This window comes from Xenopus laevis, chromosome 1L (genome assembly GCF_017654675.1).
Source record: "Xenopus laevis strain J_2021 chromosome 1L, Xenopus_laevis_v10.1, whole genome shotgun sequence".
NCBI lineage: Eukaryota > Metazoa > Chordata > Amphibia > Anura > Pipidae > Xenopus > Xenopus laevis.
In genome coordinates, this window is record NC_054371.1 from 170,226,388 (window position 1) to 170,243,766 (window position 17,379).

Below are 17,379 nucleotides of genomic sequence, written 5' to 3' on the forward strand. Positions count from 1 at the left end.
GCCAAATATTTGATGCCCCTCTCACAGACAACTAGGGAGGTTAGTTCAGAATCAGCAGGTGTCAACAGAGTAAGTCAATGGAAAAACAGCAGCAATGCTGGAAGAATGATTACTTGGGCGTCAGGTTCTTGTTTTTCTCATAGAACAGACGAAGATCTTGAGGGCTGCTGGCCTAGAAAGAGAAGCAAGTTTTACTCACAGACCATTTGCAGGACCATTAGAAACCAACTTTATGTTATAACAAGGGTGTATATCCTAACATCTGCCCCATGCAATTATGCACAGGCCAGATAGTTTGCACTGGACTTTATTAAAGCCTACAAAAAAACCTCTCTAATAATTAGCCAGGTCCACATGGGTATTTTGTGTCTATTTTCCAAGCGAGGAAACGACAGAGCAAAGTCTCCCTTATATTAGTGCCTATCAAAATATGGTACCATTTGCATAACTTGAAACATGGTCTTTATAATATAAGCATATTATACTTTACTATAAATGCTTCCATTATATTGCTAAGTAAGCAGGATACTTTATTTGCCCTGAATGATGTAAATATTTATTTTTGTTGTTGTTATTATTATTAACACGTAATTATAAAACATATTCTGCGGCGCTGTATAATAAATGGGTATATACACTGAATATACATAATAACCAATGACTGATACAACAGGTAAAGAGTGAACTTAATTATACAATCTTAATTATAGAGCTCTGCAACATGAAATAGCACTTACTTGGGACGAGCAACCCCTTTTACTACAGATATTGCTGAACTACAACTGGCATTAAGGTTACTGCCTAATGGCTAATTGGGTAAAGATTGCTCAATATGAGGATACATTTAAAGGGGTGGTTCACATTTAAGTTAACTTTTAGTGTGTTATAGAATGGGCAATTCTAAGCAGCTTTTCCATTGATCTTCATTATTTATTTTCTATAGATTTTTTTATCTTAAAAACAAATGCTCTGTAAGGCTATTTATTGTTATTGTTTTTACTACTACTGGTATAGGATCTGTTATCCAGAAACTCATTATCCAGAAAGCTCTGAATTAGGGAAAGGCCGTCTCCCACAGACTCCATTAAAAGCAAATAATACAAATTTTAAAAAATGATTTCCTTTTGTTTCTGTAATAATAAAACAGTAGCTTGTACTTGATCCAAACTAAGATGTAATTAATACTTGTTGGAAGCAAAACCAGCCTATTGGGTTTATTTAATATCTATATGACTTTCTTGTAAGCTTAAGGAATGAAGATCCAATTTACGGAAAGATCCATTATCTGGAAAACCCCAGGTCCTGAGCATTATGGATAATAGGTCCCATACCTGTACTACTTTTTATTACGCTAGGATAATTTGGACCCTAGCAATCATGTTGCTGAAATTGAAAACTGCAGAGCTGCTGAATAAAAAGCAATTTAACCCAAAAAACACAAATAATAAAGAATGAAAACCAATTACAAATTGTCTTAGAATATTACTCTCTACATCATACTGAGCGTTAATATAAAGGTGAAGAACCCCTTTAAAGAGAATATCATACTGTATATTAATGCTTCTTTCAGCATTCCCCCCCCCCTATGAATTGGTATTCAAATAGAATCTCTGTAAAAGGAATTTGGCACATAAATAACAGTGTTGCAAATGTCTGCGCTTCAGACATAATTTAGTTCACGCAACTGCCCTGGAAGGGTTAACTGAACCAGAGTGGCTGCAGAATCTAGCTAAAAAATGGCTTTTCAGGGAAATACAGAGGCCCATTGAAAGGTTTGCAAATTCCTGCTGCTATGTTAATTCACTGTAGAGTAAGGCATATCTGAGTTAAAGCTTACAACGCAAATAGCCTTAAATCTACACCAGAACACAGAAGGCAAACGAGAAAAATTTTGAATTAAAAACATTGTTAAACAAATGCTTCTTATGAGCCAAAAGCTCCAAAGAGATTCACAAATAGGATTGACCAGCTAACTATTCTCTCCTGAATATGTTCTATTCTGTTGCATAAGGCTGATTAGTTTAATTGTGGTGCTTCACAATTCAGTAATGTATCCTATCCCTTTTGCTTTGTGTAGGTTGTGCATGTGAAAAAAATATTTAGAGGGCATATTTCCATGTTTTTGTGCCTGTTGACCTTTGAAACATAATGTCCATGTCAGAGATAAAAAGTCAAAAATGATGTGAAGGAAATATAACGTTATACACATCTTAATTCTTGGGTACGGCGACTGAGCACTTCCAAAAACCTTCATACAATTGTTCAGATCCAGCACCTTCAGAATGTGGCTTTTGGGAGATGCTGGGAATTGTTGTCCAAACAAAGTCAGAGTTTCAAATACCACAGGTCTCTGATCCAGTGGAATTTAGGCTATCAATCTTTTGTTTTAACAATATGTACTTTGGATAACTATGTCTGTTCCTGACAGATATAGGTCCAGTGAAATTTTATAGTTTGTCAGAAATGTAGATGATAATTAGGAGACTAAACATTATAAGGACTGATTTTCACCTAAAAATTACTTTCCTCCACGATCTTACAGGTAACCCAGTTAATCTTCAGGTGCTAGAAGATGATGCCCAGCTGTAGCTCCCTGCATCACCCTAACAATTGGAGGGCTGCCAGGTTGTAACCCCTGTTCTGTAAATCCAGGACAATGGGATTCTAAAATGGCTACCCACCAGCTATTGCTGGCCTGTAACACTAAATGGCTCATGATGTTTCACTTAAATTTATGGTTTCATTTTTATATTAAGTTTCAGAATATGTAACTGTATTTTATATCCCCCCTTAACATTTTGGTGTTTAATATTTTCTAAAAGACACTTCATTCATGGTATTTCCACTGATCTGGCCACACTGTAATATACTGCATGATTTAAATATTATTTACCATACTCATCCTCAAGCCAAATTGCCTCACACAGGAATTTTACCTTCCAGATAGTTTTGATCTACAATTTCCAGTGCGCCCCAGAAAGGCCACACTGAGAGCTGGAGAGTTGCAGGCTGGAGTGAGACGCACAGCACAGGGCACCCTGACTCTTAATACTAGAGGCAATTTCTTCGAAAGTTGCATCAGTTTGTGTTTCCACACCCACTGGCTGACTAACTGGGTCACTAAAGTTTTAACATTCCCATGGGTCATTTAGGACAAGAATGGCTGCTAAACACTGGAATGTGCACAGTGCAAGTATGTTGCCTATGCGCGCTCTCTCTCTCTCTCTCTCTCTCTCTCTCTCCTTCTGGGGATCATAGAGGTCACTGGTGATTTGTTTGTAGAAACAGATCTACTCTGCAATCAATTTCATAGATGAAGGTACTTTCCTTGCACTATGTGAAACTGATAATGCAAACTGCTTTGCACACATGGGATGCATCTTGACAATAAATCACATGGGAATTATAAGAATCTTCACTTAAACTTTCATTTTCTTGACATTAGGAATAGCCATCAAAAGGTTCTATGTTTCTTAATTATGACTCCCACCTGACTCCCCCACAGCAAGTGTATGTGACAGGCAGAGGATGTTGGGAGCTGTATCTACTCTACCACAGTTTTAGGAACAACCCTATACTGTGTGTACTCCTCCTCTCTCTATTTGATGTTTCAAGGAAAGGACCAAAAGGGTTTCCAGCTGGGTCTTGCACATGTAACTCCACATTTCATGAATTCTCTGTATTTTTCTATAAACAGATGGCTTGTTACATTGTAGGAGCGAGAATCAGACACCAGTTACCTCATTTATATAAATCACAAGTGTTGCTACAATTCTAATGCTAAAATACAAGCTAGGCTACAGCGCCACATTTATTGAGGAATGAAGGTTTTGTTTATATCCTGGTTACAATGGCTGACTGATGGTTCTTTTGTTACTCTGTTTCCAACTCAGTGATTTGTGTTCCGGTCATCACTGGTGACAAAAAGTTCAGGGTATGAACAACTATTGCCACAAAATACATTCCATACATTGAGTTTCTTTTAATAAAGAACACACAATATTTATACAATAACGGGCTATTTTAGATTCAATATTAATACTATCTAAAATGCACATGAACATGTGGGCCTTGGGTATTTCTAATGCCTACCTGGAAAGGAGCCTTGCCCGTTAGGCACTGGTATATGATGGTGCCAATGCTCCATAGGTCTGCCTTGGCATCATAGTGCTGGGACATTATGACTTCTGGAGCCTGACGCAGCAAAAACAAAAAAAAATAGAATTATTTCTTGCTTGTTTTACAGTTTCTGAGAATATAAAACACTTACAACCTAAGAAAATGATTCAACAAGAATAAAAATAATGAACGTGTGTCATTTCAAATCTGCTGGGCAGTTATACATTTTCAAAGGAAGGTACAGTGATGTCATTTTAAAGTTAATAATGGAAGGCAGACAAGAATTTATAGGAAAGGCAGTTATTATTTAGCAAAAGTGAAATAATTACATGCCTCACTAACAGGTTCAGTAATCAGGTGGAAAGCATCTGCTTCCCCAGAGAAAACGAGAGCGACAAGCCATGACTTCGCATAGGTAAAAACACTTTAAAGACGGACATACCATGACCAATATTATCATGCCAGAAAAACATTCTGGGATTTACTTTAATTCAGCCTTATATTAGGTGATGCATTCTCAATTAGAAGTATAATGTTTAATGGCTCATAAAGGTATAACCATAATAACAGCACAGCATAATAAAAACATCTGTAGCTCTTTCTTATTATTGAGCTCCAAGTAGACCACTCACAGTTGAAGGCTGTAGGTGGCCTATGGCAAAGACCCCCCATATGAGCTGCATATACAGTGATCATAATTAAAAACAATATTGAACTACCTGATTTTACACATCAGACATTGGTGCACACACATATGAATACAAAGCAGTAATATCACATATTAGGTAGGGAAAAGCCAAAAACAGGAAGGCTGCTCAACAAAGCTGCTACAAACTCTAACTGATAAAGCCTTTATCTACCAGCTGCTTAGAATTCAGCAAGGTGCATGGCAGACTCCATCTGTTTGGGGCGGAGAGCAGTGAATTACATTGGACTAAGCAAACCACAGCAGCTGCCCTGGAGCACAGTTGAGGAATACAACAGGACCAGACTGACAATAAAGGTTTTCAAGATAGAATAACTATTATACATTCTGGGTGCATGCCAACTGTTTTGCAATGCTGCACAAATGCCATTCATCAGGCTGCACTTCAGCAATGGCAAATGTGACTCCTCTGACAGGAAGGAACCAAGGACACCAGACTGCAGACTGACTTTTTCAGTCCATACACTTATCTGTTTAAAAGAATGGCACTAGCGTTAAAGTTTCCCAAGTATGTACCAAAAAGTTCTTAAATCATGCATTAAGAATTTGATATTATGTTACACAGGTGAATACTCGGGGCTGAAAGAGTTAATATCTACTTCTCCTTGATTGGATGATAATCTAAGAGAGCACACTTGCTGGCTACAGAATAAAAGCATAGAATACAGTCACAGTGAATATTTCTTCTAGGAGCCCCTGAATTTAGGTTATTATTGGTGGTGCATATTATAATCCACAGATTACTAGAAATGACATTGTCACTGTTTGAAGGATACATATCAATCCATCGAACTAGAGAGGGATTTTTTTGGATCAGATTGACACTTTTTCAACTGTCCTAAGCTCAAAAACGGTAAGAGCTATACTCACAATTAACCTACTGTACTTTTAAAATATCCAAAACAGCACATCACTTTTCAGCATCAAATATGACAATAATTAGAGTGAATCCCACTACCATTCACAGCTTTGCCACATAGTTCAGCAACCTCTGCTGAAACGACTAAATAAGCCAAAAAATCCCATTTCTGCTCTTCACTTAGCACATAACAAAACTTGACAGCAAATAACAGTCCCCTCCTATTCTATACCAACCACCAAAACATATTACTGATGGGTGCTTATGGGTTACTCTAGTGTGACAACCTCAGTTTATATTACACATTAAAATTCAGGAAAAGTGTTGGAGCATATTACCATGTACATTGGAGACCCACAAAGAGTGGCTGCCATCATATTGTTCTGCAGATATCGCGCAAAGCCAAAATCAGCTGTAAAAGAAAAAAACAGTTATTTACCAGACTTGCATAATAAATACATTAGGCTGGGGGTAATGGTGGTTTTGTAGAAAAGTCATTGTAACCATAATAAGGATTACTGTATTACCATCCTAGTTTCTTTAGGATGTTGCAGACCTCTAAGTCAATAAATAATAGTATATGACCCTGCATACAACCTTAGGCTCAATTTATAGCTCTGTATAATCACAGCATACATCCTGACTGTTGCCAGAAACTAAAAGTAGAAACAAGAAAGAATAAAAAAAAGTCTATTGTTTATTCTGCATTAGTATATTAACTGTTTCCCATTTAATTATTCCAATTTTGATCGCTCCATAGTAAACACACACAGTTTATACCTTAAATTAAGCATACGGGTTAGTTCACACGAGGAGATTCGGGGAGATTTTATCACCTGGTGACTAATTGCCACGTCTTCTGGGCGACAATCACCCGAACTGCCTCAGCGTGTCTTCCCATAGGCTATAATGAAAAGTCTCCTGCGCTAAAGCACACGCGGTGCTGCGTTTTCCGAAGTCGCCCTAAGTTTCCGCGGCAACTTCGGGCGACTATGGAATACGCAGCGCCGCGTGTGCTTTATCGTAGGCGACTTTTTATTATAGCTTATGGGAAGACACGCTGAGGCAGTTCTGGGAGATTGTCGCCCAGAGGACGAGGCGATTAGTCGCCGGGCGACAAAATCTCCTAGTGTGAACTAACCCTAATATTCCCAGATGGCTCAGTCACAGGTGTATTTTTCACTGCCTTGTGTCATTATATATACAGGTATGGGACTTGTTATCTAGAATGCTCAGGACCTGGGGTTTTTTGCATAATGGATGTTTACATAATTTGGATCTTCATACCTTTAGTCTGCTAGAAAATCATTTATACAATAAATAAACTCAATAAGATGATTTTGCTTCCAATAAGGATTAATTATATCTTAGTTTAGTTTGGATAAGTAAAAGCTACTGTTTTATTATTACAGAGAAAAAGGAAATATTTTTTAAAAATCTGGATTATTTCATTATAACGGAGTCTATGGGAGACGGCCTTTCCGTAATTCGGAGCTCTCTGGATAATGGATTCCATACCTGTCTGGGAATAGGATGCGTTATCCACAAGGCGCCAAAATATGGGACAGCCATCTCCCATAGAGTCCGTTTTAATCAAATCAACATTTTTAAAATGGATTTCCTTTTCCTCTGTAATAATAAAACAGTACATTGTACTTTATCCAAAATGGGATATAATTGATTCTTACAGGAGGCAAAACAATCCTATTGGGGTTATTTAAGGTTTATTTTTTTTTTTTAGTAGACAAGCTATAAAGATCCAAATTATGGAAAGATCCAGAAAACCCAAGCATTCTGGATAACAGGTCCCATACCTATACTCCATTATGCATATAATGCACACCATGGTATTCTCGAGCAGTTGTTAGGTGGACTCTAGTGCTGTGATTAGCATGAACTATGACAAATGAAAATGAGCACCCAGGTGAAAGCGTTATCTGTGTGTCTATTTCTTGCAGATACCCTCATACACTAGTGCAACCCACTACAAAGTGCACCATTTTTATGCAGCGAGAGCACACACTTTGTGTACTGCATGATCCACAATACTGCTCTTGCAGCTTGAATACATAGAAACAAAAAAAACAAACAAAACAAAAAGAATTCCAATGAGTCTCTCTCAAACAAAGGTGTATTGCCTCACAAAAATATTTACTGCATTATGCGAATACCATATATCTTGAATGCATATATGCTAAGGACTTGTTTTTGTGAAATGCCTCCCTTCAATTAATACATGGCAAAACTCTAGAAACGTAGACAGACTGAGTCTCCTGAGGCCTCTCAGAGATTTAGACATTCATGTTCGATAATTAACTATAGACAGTGATACATTTCACAAGTGATTTATAAGCTTATGGAAAGAATAAGAAAGGGTTGATAGCTGTTTTCTTTGGCTGGGCCCCCTGTGAGTTCCTCTGTAAGGACAGTTTGGCCCTTCCAATGTTCTCTGTCTAGTACTGATCTCTTCGGGGGAGATGTTCTGTGGCAAATCACATTGCCTTTTAAAATGTTTTAAGTTAATGCAACATGAACATTACCATCAAGCTAAGCACCAAGGACTCTTTTATCAGGGAGCATATTCTTCTGTTTAATGTATAAGATTCCCTTTACCTCTCTTGATGGCTGTCAGGCTTAATAAGTCATTGTTCCAGTTTATTTGGCATAATGGAAAAAATGTAGCCAACTACAAGGCATGAAGCAAATAATAAGATGGTGTGATCTTCTTACAGGAAATCAATCAGGACATGAACTTGAAGGCATATGCTAAATGAGCACCGCGGCACACTACTAAATTATAAAAAGTTCCGGTTAACCGGCTTTGACTCCCAGCGTAATTATGTCAGTAATTAAACATGGGAATTTCAAAAGATTACAAAAGGTTTTTTTTACCCTGTAACATTTTAGTGCTGCCACCTACAACTCTTCTCCGAGTGATTCTACACGACAGTTTCTTCTTTTCCTCAAGTCTTTTAACTTTTAATAACCTGTTATTATATTTAGAGGTGGAGCATGGCGCCATGACAGGAAGTTGAAACAATGCCAGGATAACTTGTCCACGGCTCCTGTAAGATATGGCCTTTATACCACATCAGCATGATTCTTGTATTATGCATTTTATGACACTGGCTATGCCTAGTGGGAGGTGAAATAACATGGGAACAATAAAATATGAATTGAGAGTTTAAACTGGTGCAATAACATATATGAGAAGAATTCAAAAATGTTCTCCAGAGCCTGAAAACATAAGTTGCCCTGTTTATTTCCACTGTAATATTGAGTAGGAAAATATGGTTAGACAATAGACTTAAGGGTCACTGAGAAGAAAAATAAGATGTGTTTTAACTGCAATGACTGATAATCCCCTTTTAGTTTCTTCAGATACAGTGCATTTCCTGTAACAGTATAATCAGGTCATCTAGAAGAATAATGCCACGGTTCTTACCAATCTTAATGCGAATATTGTTGGGGTTGGACTTGCGCCCCCCAGAACAAGATAGGAGTATGTTCTGGGGTTTCAGGTCACGGTGAATGATGCCCTTGCTGTGCAACATCTTCATGGCGCCTGCTATCTGCTGGAGGAAAAGCCGGATGGTGTCCTCACTAAGTGTCCGCATGGCTAAAAGGGGAACATTTTAAAAATATGAGATTTGATGTTCAATTCTTAAACAAATTTCATAGCTTTTACTGAAATCCATTTGTTTAATAGAATGAATCCTACAACCTAGATGTAGAATTATATAACCAGTCTGGTCCTTTTCAGCTCAAAAATGGTCTAGCAAACTGTTTTCTATGGTATTATTGGCTTCAGTAGCTCATAGGGATATTTGTTTGTTGTAATCCAGCTATTCTGAGTACTCTAGCCTGATTATCTGGACATTCAGCCCATGTATCAGCAACATTTTCAATTCCCCAGCTTGTGATGATTCAGTGAATGTGGTAATTCTAGCCAGTACGGTGATCTATAAGTGGCCTTGCTTATGAAAGTAGATGTTTTGTTGCATCAACACAGGAAATGGAAGGCTTTCCTCCCCAGCAGGCGTGGGAACGGTTTGAGATTAAAGTAGAGAAAAAATCAGAAATGTGCTCTAAGCCAAACGGTATATTTTATTCATCTGTATTACATGATATATGATAAGAAGTGTTAACTAATGTTTTGAAAGAACTGTCTTTTCAGTAAAAAACATGATGCTGATGCTCAGTTTGAATTTTGTAATCCCAAAAGACTTTTGAGTTTATTTATGAATGAAGCATGAGGGGCATCATGCAATAATAATCCTATAGAACACAATATACAGGTATGGGACCATCCAGAATGAGCAGGACCTGGGGGTTTCCTGATAAGGAATCTTTTTATAACTAGAATCTTGTCTTTATGTACTGAGGCATTTGTAAGCATCCAGTGTTAACTTGTGTCTTGTTCACTCATGCCCCTGATAAATCATTTTAAATGAGTTTTCCATCAAGACAGAGGGGCTATATTCCCTGAAATGGTCCACTAGTATTAATGCTTTGTGAAAAGGCTACAAACTATTCCTTTAAAAGAAAGAAGCTTTAACGCACTGGCAAATTAGCAATGCCATTGACATAAGACTTGTGCCTTGTTCCCAAAACATTACACAATGAGATACTTCTTACTAGGTACATGTGGTGCAAAGGGCAGCAACTCTCAAGTATGCTGGGATATATGCTGTGCACCGCTATCTGTTTTTGATCCATAATTTTACTTTTGCCGTTTTTGAAAAAATAAATCAATAGCCGACAGCAGATTCCAAAGCAGAGGTGGGTGTATTTTCAGGACTCAGGGAGGTCACTGTGAGCCTCATAAAAAGAGTTGGGGAGCAACAGAAGCATAAAAAATGTTCCTGGGTGGCACAAAATAAATGCTGTGATTGGCCATTTGATACCCTCTATGTGAAATGGCAACCTTCAAGCCAGTAATTTAAAAATAAGCTTTGGCTTTGAGGCCACTGGGAGCAACATCGAAGGGGTTGGTGAGCAACATGTTGTTCATGAGCCACTGGTTGGGGTCACTGCTCTACAGTGAGAAGTCTCAAGTACATCACAGGGTATGCTGGATTTGCTTATGTTGAAGCTGTATTTAGTCTGCTGCATGAAATCACTGAAAACACCATGATTAAAAATCACTGTGCCAATGGTGTGAGAAAATGCCTGAATACTACAGAAATATATGTGGCTATAGAAACAGCACATACTTTTATGAGTGTGCAAAATGTGCCATCAGTCCGATAAGTTGAATGGGTTAAACCACAGCTTAATAAATTGAACTTCACGTAGACACTCCCATGAGGATACAGTGACAAGCACACTCAGTAGCCCTCGCTAAATGGGAATGCATTGGATCCCAGAACATTATGTTGACTTAAGTGCTGGGAAGTTAATTTCTCTGAACTGACACTGTGATGAAATGATTTTCCCAGGCATGGAGCAGTTTGTTTAGATCTCTTCTCTTCATATCACTTTTGGCACAAGGTCTGCTTCACAGGGTCAGGACAAACTGCATGTACGGGTCACTCACGGGTCTAGTGCTGTGCAATGTCCTAATACCTTGTCTGTCTAGGAATTGGAAACAACAGCACATTATTTGGATTCAACCAATGTTATCAAAAAAGCTCTGAATTACGGGAAGCCAGTCTCCCATAGACTCAATTTTAATCAAATAATCCAGAATTTTAAAAATGATTTCCTTTTCTCTGTTAAAATAAAACAGTAACTTGTACTTAATCCAAACGAAGACATAATTAATCCTTAGTAGCGGAAAAACAACCCTATTGCGTTTAACGTTTAAAATAATTTTGAGTAGACAATGTATCGAGAGCCAAATTACGGAAAGATCCCTTATCCTGAAAACCCCAGGTCCCAAGAATTCTGGATAATGGGTCCCATATCTGTATCTGTTCTGAAGGTACAGTTTTCCTAGTTTAATAATATTAAGCCAGTAATATTACTGTATTGCCAACATGTATTAACACATGCCAAGGGGCTGGCAATTTAGTGTAAGCAATGATCAGGGGCACTTGTTTTATATAAACAATTTCCTCCATAGAAAAAAACAGAGAAAGACTGGGACACTACAGACAGACTGTGTTTAGTGCTTATTTAATAACCTTACAATCTCAGTAAGCAGAGATCTGTTTATAAATATTTATTATACATTGCTTACTTGTACAGAGAAATGGCAAGGTTATGGCTGTCACGAACAACAGATTGTGTCTCGTCTGTGTTTATTTAGAATGGTTTATTGCCTGTAGGGAACCAGTGGTTCTCAAGCTTCACCCATTGCATCACATGCATATCACATTCATCAGTCAGTACTTAACTATTTCAAACTTCATTACAAAAACTGGGCTAATGGCACACAAAGCTGATCCACTGCCTTCCATAGCCTAAATGTTTGTGGACGGACAATGGATCAGCCTTTTAGACAGACAGACAGACAGACAAACACACACACATTTGATTTTCAGAGCTGATCACTCAGTTTCTTACACCTCTTCCTATTTTATCATTTTATACAATGAATAAAATACAATGTCTATGAAGCTTATAAACAACTTCAGAAATGAATGAGATGGGCACTTAAGAGAGCTTCAAACCAAAGCTTTCAATGTCTCCATATAATGTTACATTTTAGGGACAGTAAGCTACAGCGATACAGTCATTAATAAAAAAACTCAAAACTTTCAGAATATTTAGGATTTTGAAATTTCAGATCGGATAGAACATATTTATAATTAAAAAAAATTAAAGCTACAAAACTACAAATTAAGCAAAAAAAAGCTTGTGTATTAATGTTTTACTACGGGCATATTACTATTTATATTCTCTTTGCATGAAACAAGAGGACGCCATACCTCCCACTAAATACTTTACTGTCTCAGAATTACTCCTAATTTTAAATTATAAATATACATACGCTCTCTTAGCTTACACTTAAACATGCCAGAACAAGCCTGACACAAGACACCTTATCTGCATCTTTTCAATCCCCACAGCATTATTCTAACATCTGATACTGAAGGGATGTTTTATTATTTTTTTGTATGTAATATACCTTTGATTTAGCTTTAGAATTAACTTGCTTACAAATAACCTAAGCTGTGTTGTTTGTTTTGGTGGTGCAATTGGTAGATGGACAGAGATCCAGCTAAAGGAATTTGCACAGAAAGTAGCTGTGGTACATTCTCTAACTGGAGTAGAGCTCTACAATGGTGTTCTGCAAGGTATCTTCTTGAACTGTTCATGACTTGGAGGAAGGTAATAAAAGCAATGATTATGTATAAATGGATCACAGTGAAGATGCACTGAGTGATCCATTTTTTTTACTGCCAACACCTGTGAAAAACAGCTAAATCTGCAAAGGGTATGCTTTATTACAGGAAAAAAATATACAGGTATATATTTCTTAACTTTCTTTGCTCCATCTCTCTGATGGACTATGTCTACTATGTTTCTAGGCTTGGGGAACTGTTTCTACTTGTCTTGTATCAGAGGAACTCCTGGTAAAGTCCAGAATGCTGTGGGAAATTCATAATGATGATAAATAGTGATAAATAAATGTTAGAATGACAGGGATGAGGTTAACCATCGCCCTAAAGCAAATGAGTTTGTTATGGGAATATATTGAATGTAACTGTAGGCAATGCTTGGAGACTTGAATGAACAAATGAATAATTTATGAAGAATTAACCATTAACTTCCCATATGGTGGTAATGTATATTTCTTTCTGGATAAAGAAAGGTAGGGCTATGCTGAATTGGAGTGTTACTAAGGGACTGACAGTTATGGAGGTGGTGTATTTGTAACTACTGGTTCTATCAAACTAATGAAGACTAAAGCCATTTTAAAATCACAGCCAAATTTGTAATATTAAAGGGGAACTATAATATATCATGGATATAAGAACCATTTTCAAAAATAATCAATTAAAATTCCATTACAGTGCGGTCAACAATGAAAATATGTTTTGATTTTTGAGAGGTTAGCGTTGGTGTACATATTTTGATTGCTAACGGCTCTTCTAGATTATGTGCATGTAACACTGAACTGTATTGCAAGCTTCTTAGAAAAATGACTCAAATTCACCTGAAAAACCTTAGGCAAAAGAACCATTGACATTTTTTTCAGCTGATGTATTTCATCTGGTGTGGAAACTGAAACTGCCTCTGTCATTTCACATGAAATGTAATGTGTAATGTGAACCAACTAAAAGCACCATTACTGATGGCTGTTGGACTACAAATGCTCTAGTACTAGAACGCCAAGAACCAGTACCATTGTATCTCATAAATCAAACAGACGTTGCAGGGAGAGTTGAAATATGCAAATGGAGAAAATGCCTAGTAGCATTCTTTCTTATGCTTTGAGATACTTTGTGCATTAGATGAGTATACCTGGTTATCCTAATATGCCAGAAGAGTTTGTCATACTTATGTTTTGAGTTTGCATTTGAAGGAAAAAGCATTCACTGGCACACAGGGGTAATGCTAGCAGGGCAAGTCATTGCGTTTTCCTTCCAATACTGGTCCTGAGGTAGCCGATTCCTTTTTCACCGAGCACCTGGGGTTCACTTTATCAGAAGCTCTTGGGTGTGTGAGTTCTCTCCCTACCTTGGGGCAAATTCACTAAGCGCAGAAAATGCGCTAGTGGCAGCTTTGCTGCACTTCGCCAAATTAGTGAATTAGCGTAGTCCCTTCGCCAGAGCGCAACTTTGCCTGGCGTTAGGGTGCAAAGTAGCGCTATATGTCTCCCTCGCTAGCGAATTTATGCCAGCACCCGTTAGTAAATCAGCGAAGTGCCTAAATGACGTCACGCTGGTGAATTTTCGCTAGTGTTAGCCACTTCGCCCTCCAGTAAATTTGCCCCCTTAAGTTTGCTTTCAACATAAACACTTTACTTACTGTGAAGGTAATCTGCCAGATCTCCACCATTGCAATACTGAAAAAGAATATAAAAATATAATGAACATAAAATTCGACAATAATTTCCAAATGCAATAAAGGAAAAACTCTAAAGCTGAAAGTATCAATCCGTTATCTAGGGTGGTATGATGCCAACCAAGATCATTGTAAACTGGGTTAAGAAGGAAGTTCTGTGATCTATATATATATATATATATCTACTAAATCTATATATATATATATATATATATATATATAGATATATATATATATATATATATATATATATATATAGATAGATTTAGTCAATAAATTACCCAAGTTGTAAAATATAAGGATAAGTTACCGAGAAGTTCCATGACCATATAAAAAAAACAAGGTCAAAGGCAGAGTGTTTTTATACAGGTTGTGGAACTCAGCGTTGACTTCTAATATCCTTATATTTTGCAACAGGGTGTACTTTATTTATTATAATACACAAGTTTCAGTGAGTCATGTGACAGAAATCACATAAATAAACTCCGATTATAACTGAAGACATCACCAAACAAGCACCGTTAATAAGGATATAATTTACAGGATATTAATGGCTCGTATATTATATACTGTATAACTAACTTACCTCCATAGCCAGATAGACTGAATTGGCTTGTTCCTGTATGAAATAACGACAAAAAAAAATTGGCAATTAAAACTGCAATAACATGCATCAATCTGTCAATAACGCGTGTGTGTTTGTGTGTGTGCGTGTGTGCGTGTGTGATATCAGCAAATGTTCATACAAGGCCAATACATTTTCTAGAGCTGTATATACGAATGCATGTAAATTAATATAACGAATGTCATAAATACAGTTAAAGTTACAGTTATTCTAGTGTCTGCCAAACTTGTTGGCAAATACATTTTCCTTTATTCAACTCATAAATTGCAGCAGTTTATATCACCAGACAAAAACTTTTCAGACTATGTAGAAAGCAACTGAAGCATAATTTAACAAGCTCCGGAACATGAAATATATCAAAGACACCTCAATACTCTTTATCTAATGCTTCAGCTAAAGAATAACACGGCAGATGGCTACATGGAAGAATTTGTCTTCTCAATATTCAAATGCAGCCACCAAACATTGTGAGGATCTCACAGCAGTAAGGTCAGGCCACAAACTATAAAGCAGTATGTAATGCTTGACTGAAAAAGTTATCAAAACATTTAATAAAGCATATATAAGTGCAGATTAACAGGCTGCACAGTAGTGCTCAATTATTGTGGTTTGGGGTTTGAAATAACTTAGTACAGAACCCAGCTTCCAGACAGAACCACACCTGTACATGGGCTAAATGTACATGTGAAATGGATCATTTAAATTCTATAATTGTGGCAGGCTGCATGACAGCGCTCAATTACTCTTGTTGGAAGTTTCAAATCTAATCAAAGTGATATTTTAGAACCCACGTGCATAAATAGTCCTGGAGCTAGGGTAGGCAATGCAGCAATAATGCATTGGTTGTTTTGACCTTTAAAATGTATCACTATAACTAATGCGGATTATAACATCAACATCTTAGAATACATAATAAAAAGAATTTGTAACACTGTAACTATGTTATTGTTTTAGAATGTTCAATTATTACACATTTCTGTCTGAATAAGATGACTTTGCAAAAGACTGGAGGTGAATGATGTATGGCATGCCTGCCTGACAGTTACTGTTCTTGTATAGCTATACAATAAACTCAGATATAATGAGGTCACTAGATGGCACCTTTCCTTATGTGATGATTATTGCCATGGAAATATGGATTTGGCACTTTACACTGAAAAACCATAAGCAAAGTGATTTCATAAGTGACCGAGAAGTGCTGTCAAGTATATTGTTAAGAGTGCAATAAGTAGAGAAGTGTCAAAACAAAACATATACAGAATACAAATAAGGCCAATACAAATGGAAGGGAAAAAAGCAGCAAACTGAGGCTGAAAGAAATAACATTTATAAAAACAGAGGAGAAAAAGAATAAATTTGTTTTTCAAGTTTATGAAATGTTTGTTTTATCTCCCTATTCAGATCTCATACAAATTCCTGATGTTACTTTGCATGCAGGTGCTTGGGGGTAAACTGAAGGCTGAAAGAATTCAAGGCAGTGCACAAATGCCCTTTATTGTTCAGCCAAGCAGCTGTTGCTGCTTAAAAATATGAGGTATCTAGCAGATGATGGCAAGAGATTGCCTCCAACGTATTGGTATTTGTGTCTGACAACAATGTACATGGTTTCATGAACGAGTACTGTATAAACTGGCAAACTCGACAAACAAGTGTTTTTTGCATGATTTAACGCAAAGGTGAAGCATTATATAGAGGCACTTTTACTAACTGCATAATGGAATATATAGAAGACATTAAACTTTTAGGAGGCTCTGGACTTGTTGTCTGATAAGAGAACAAAGAGATGACAAAATATCTAGGCGTATATGTAACATTTTTTCTTTTCTAATGACTGACCAAGGAAAACGTTGTCTTTGCCAAAAAAACTGAAGCCGGTAATATTTTTTTCTTGGCCTGAAAGCGCAGCTGCCAGGCGCTCTAGAGATTCATAGTCTTGTCTGAATGAACAAAAGCGAGAGTTACACTGCTTGTTGGGCCTGATAAACAGATGTCCTTTTTAATCCAAATTAACAATGTAACTATTTTATTATTAATACACAACTCTGATCTTGATGATGAAAATGCCAGAAAACTGAGTAGTAGCTTCAAAATCTACAATAACCAGTTTAGACC

The 17,379-nt window shown here is 37.0% G+C and overlaps 1 protein-coding gene across 2 annotated transcripts in view; it reads right to left on the reverse strand.

Moving 5' to 3' along the window:
* ulk1.L (unc-51 like autophagy activating kinase 1 L homeolog) overlaps window positions 1-17,379 on the reverse strand; it is a 50,693-nt gene that overhangs the window by 20,261 nt on the left and 13,053 nt on the right. For both annotated transcript variants that reach the window (XM_018262399.2, XM_018262392.2), the window contains exons 4-9: window positions 15,229-15,261; window positions 14,607-14,643; window positions 9,130-9,303; window positions 6,023-6,096; window positions 4,093-4,194; window positions 114-172 (exon numbers count right to left, since the gene is read on the reverse strand). In XM_018262399.2, the coding sequence (XP_018117888.1) occupies window positions 114-172; window positions 4,093-4,194; window positions 6,023-6,096; window positions 9,130-9,303; window positions 14,607-14,643; window positions 15,229-15,261 (479 nt within the window). The remainder of the gene's footprint in view (window positions 1-113; window positions 173-4,092; window positions 4,195-6,022; window positions 6,097-9,129; window positions 9,304-14,606; window positions 14,644-15,228; window positions 15,262-17,379) is intronic.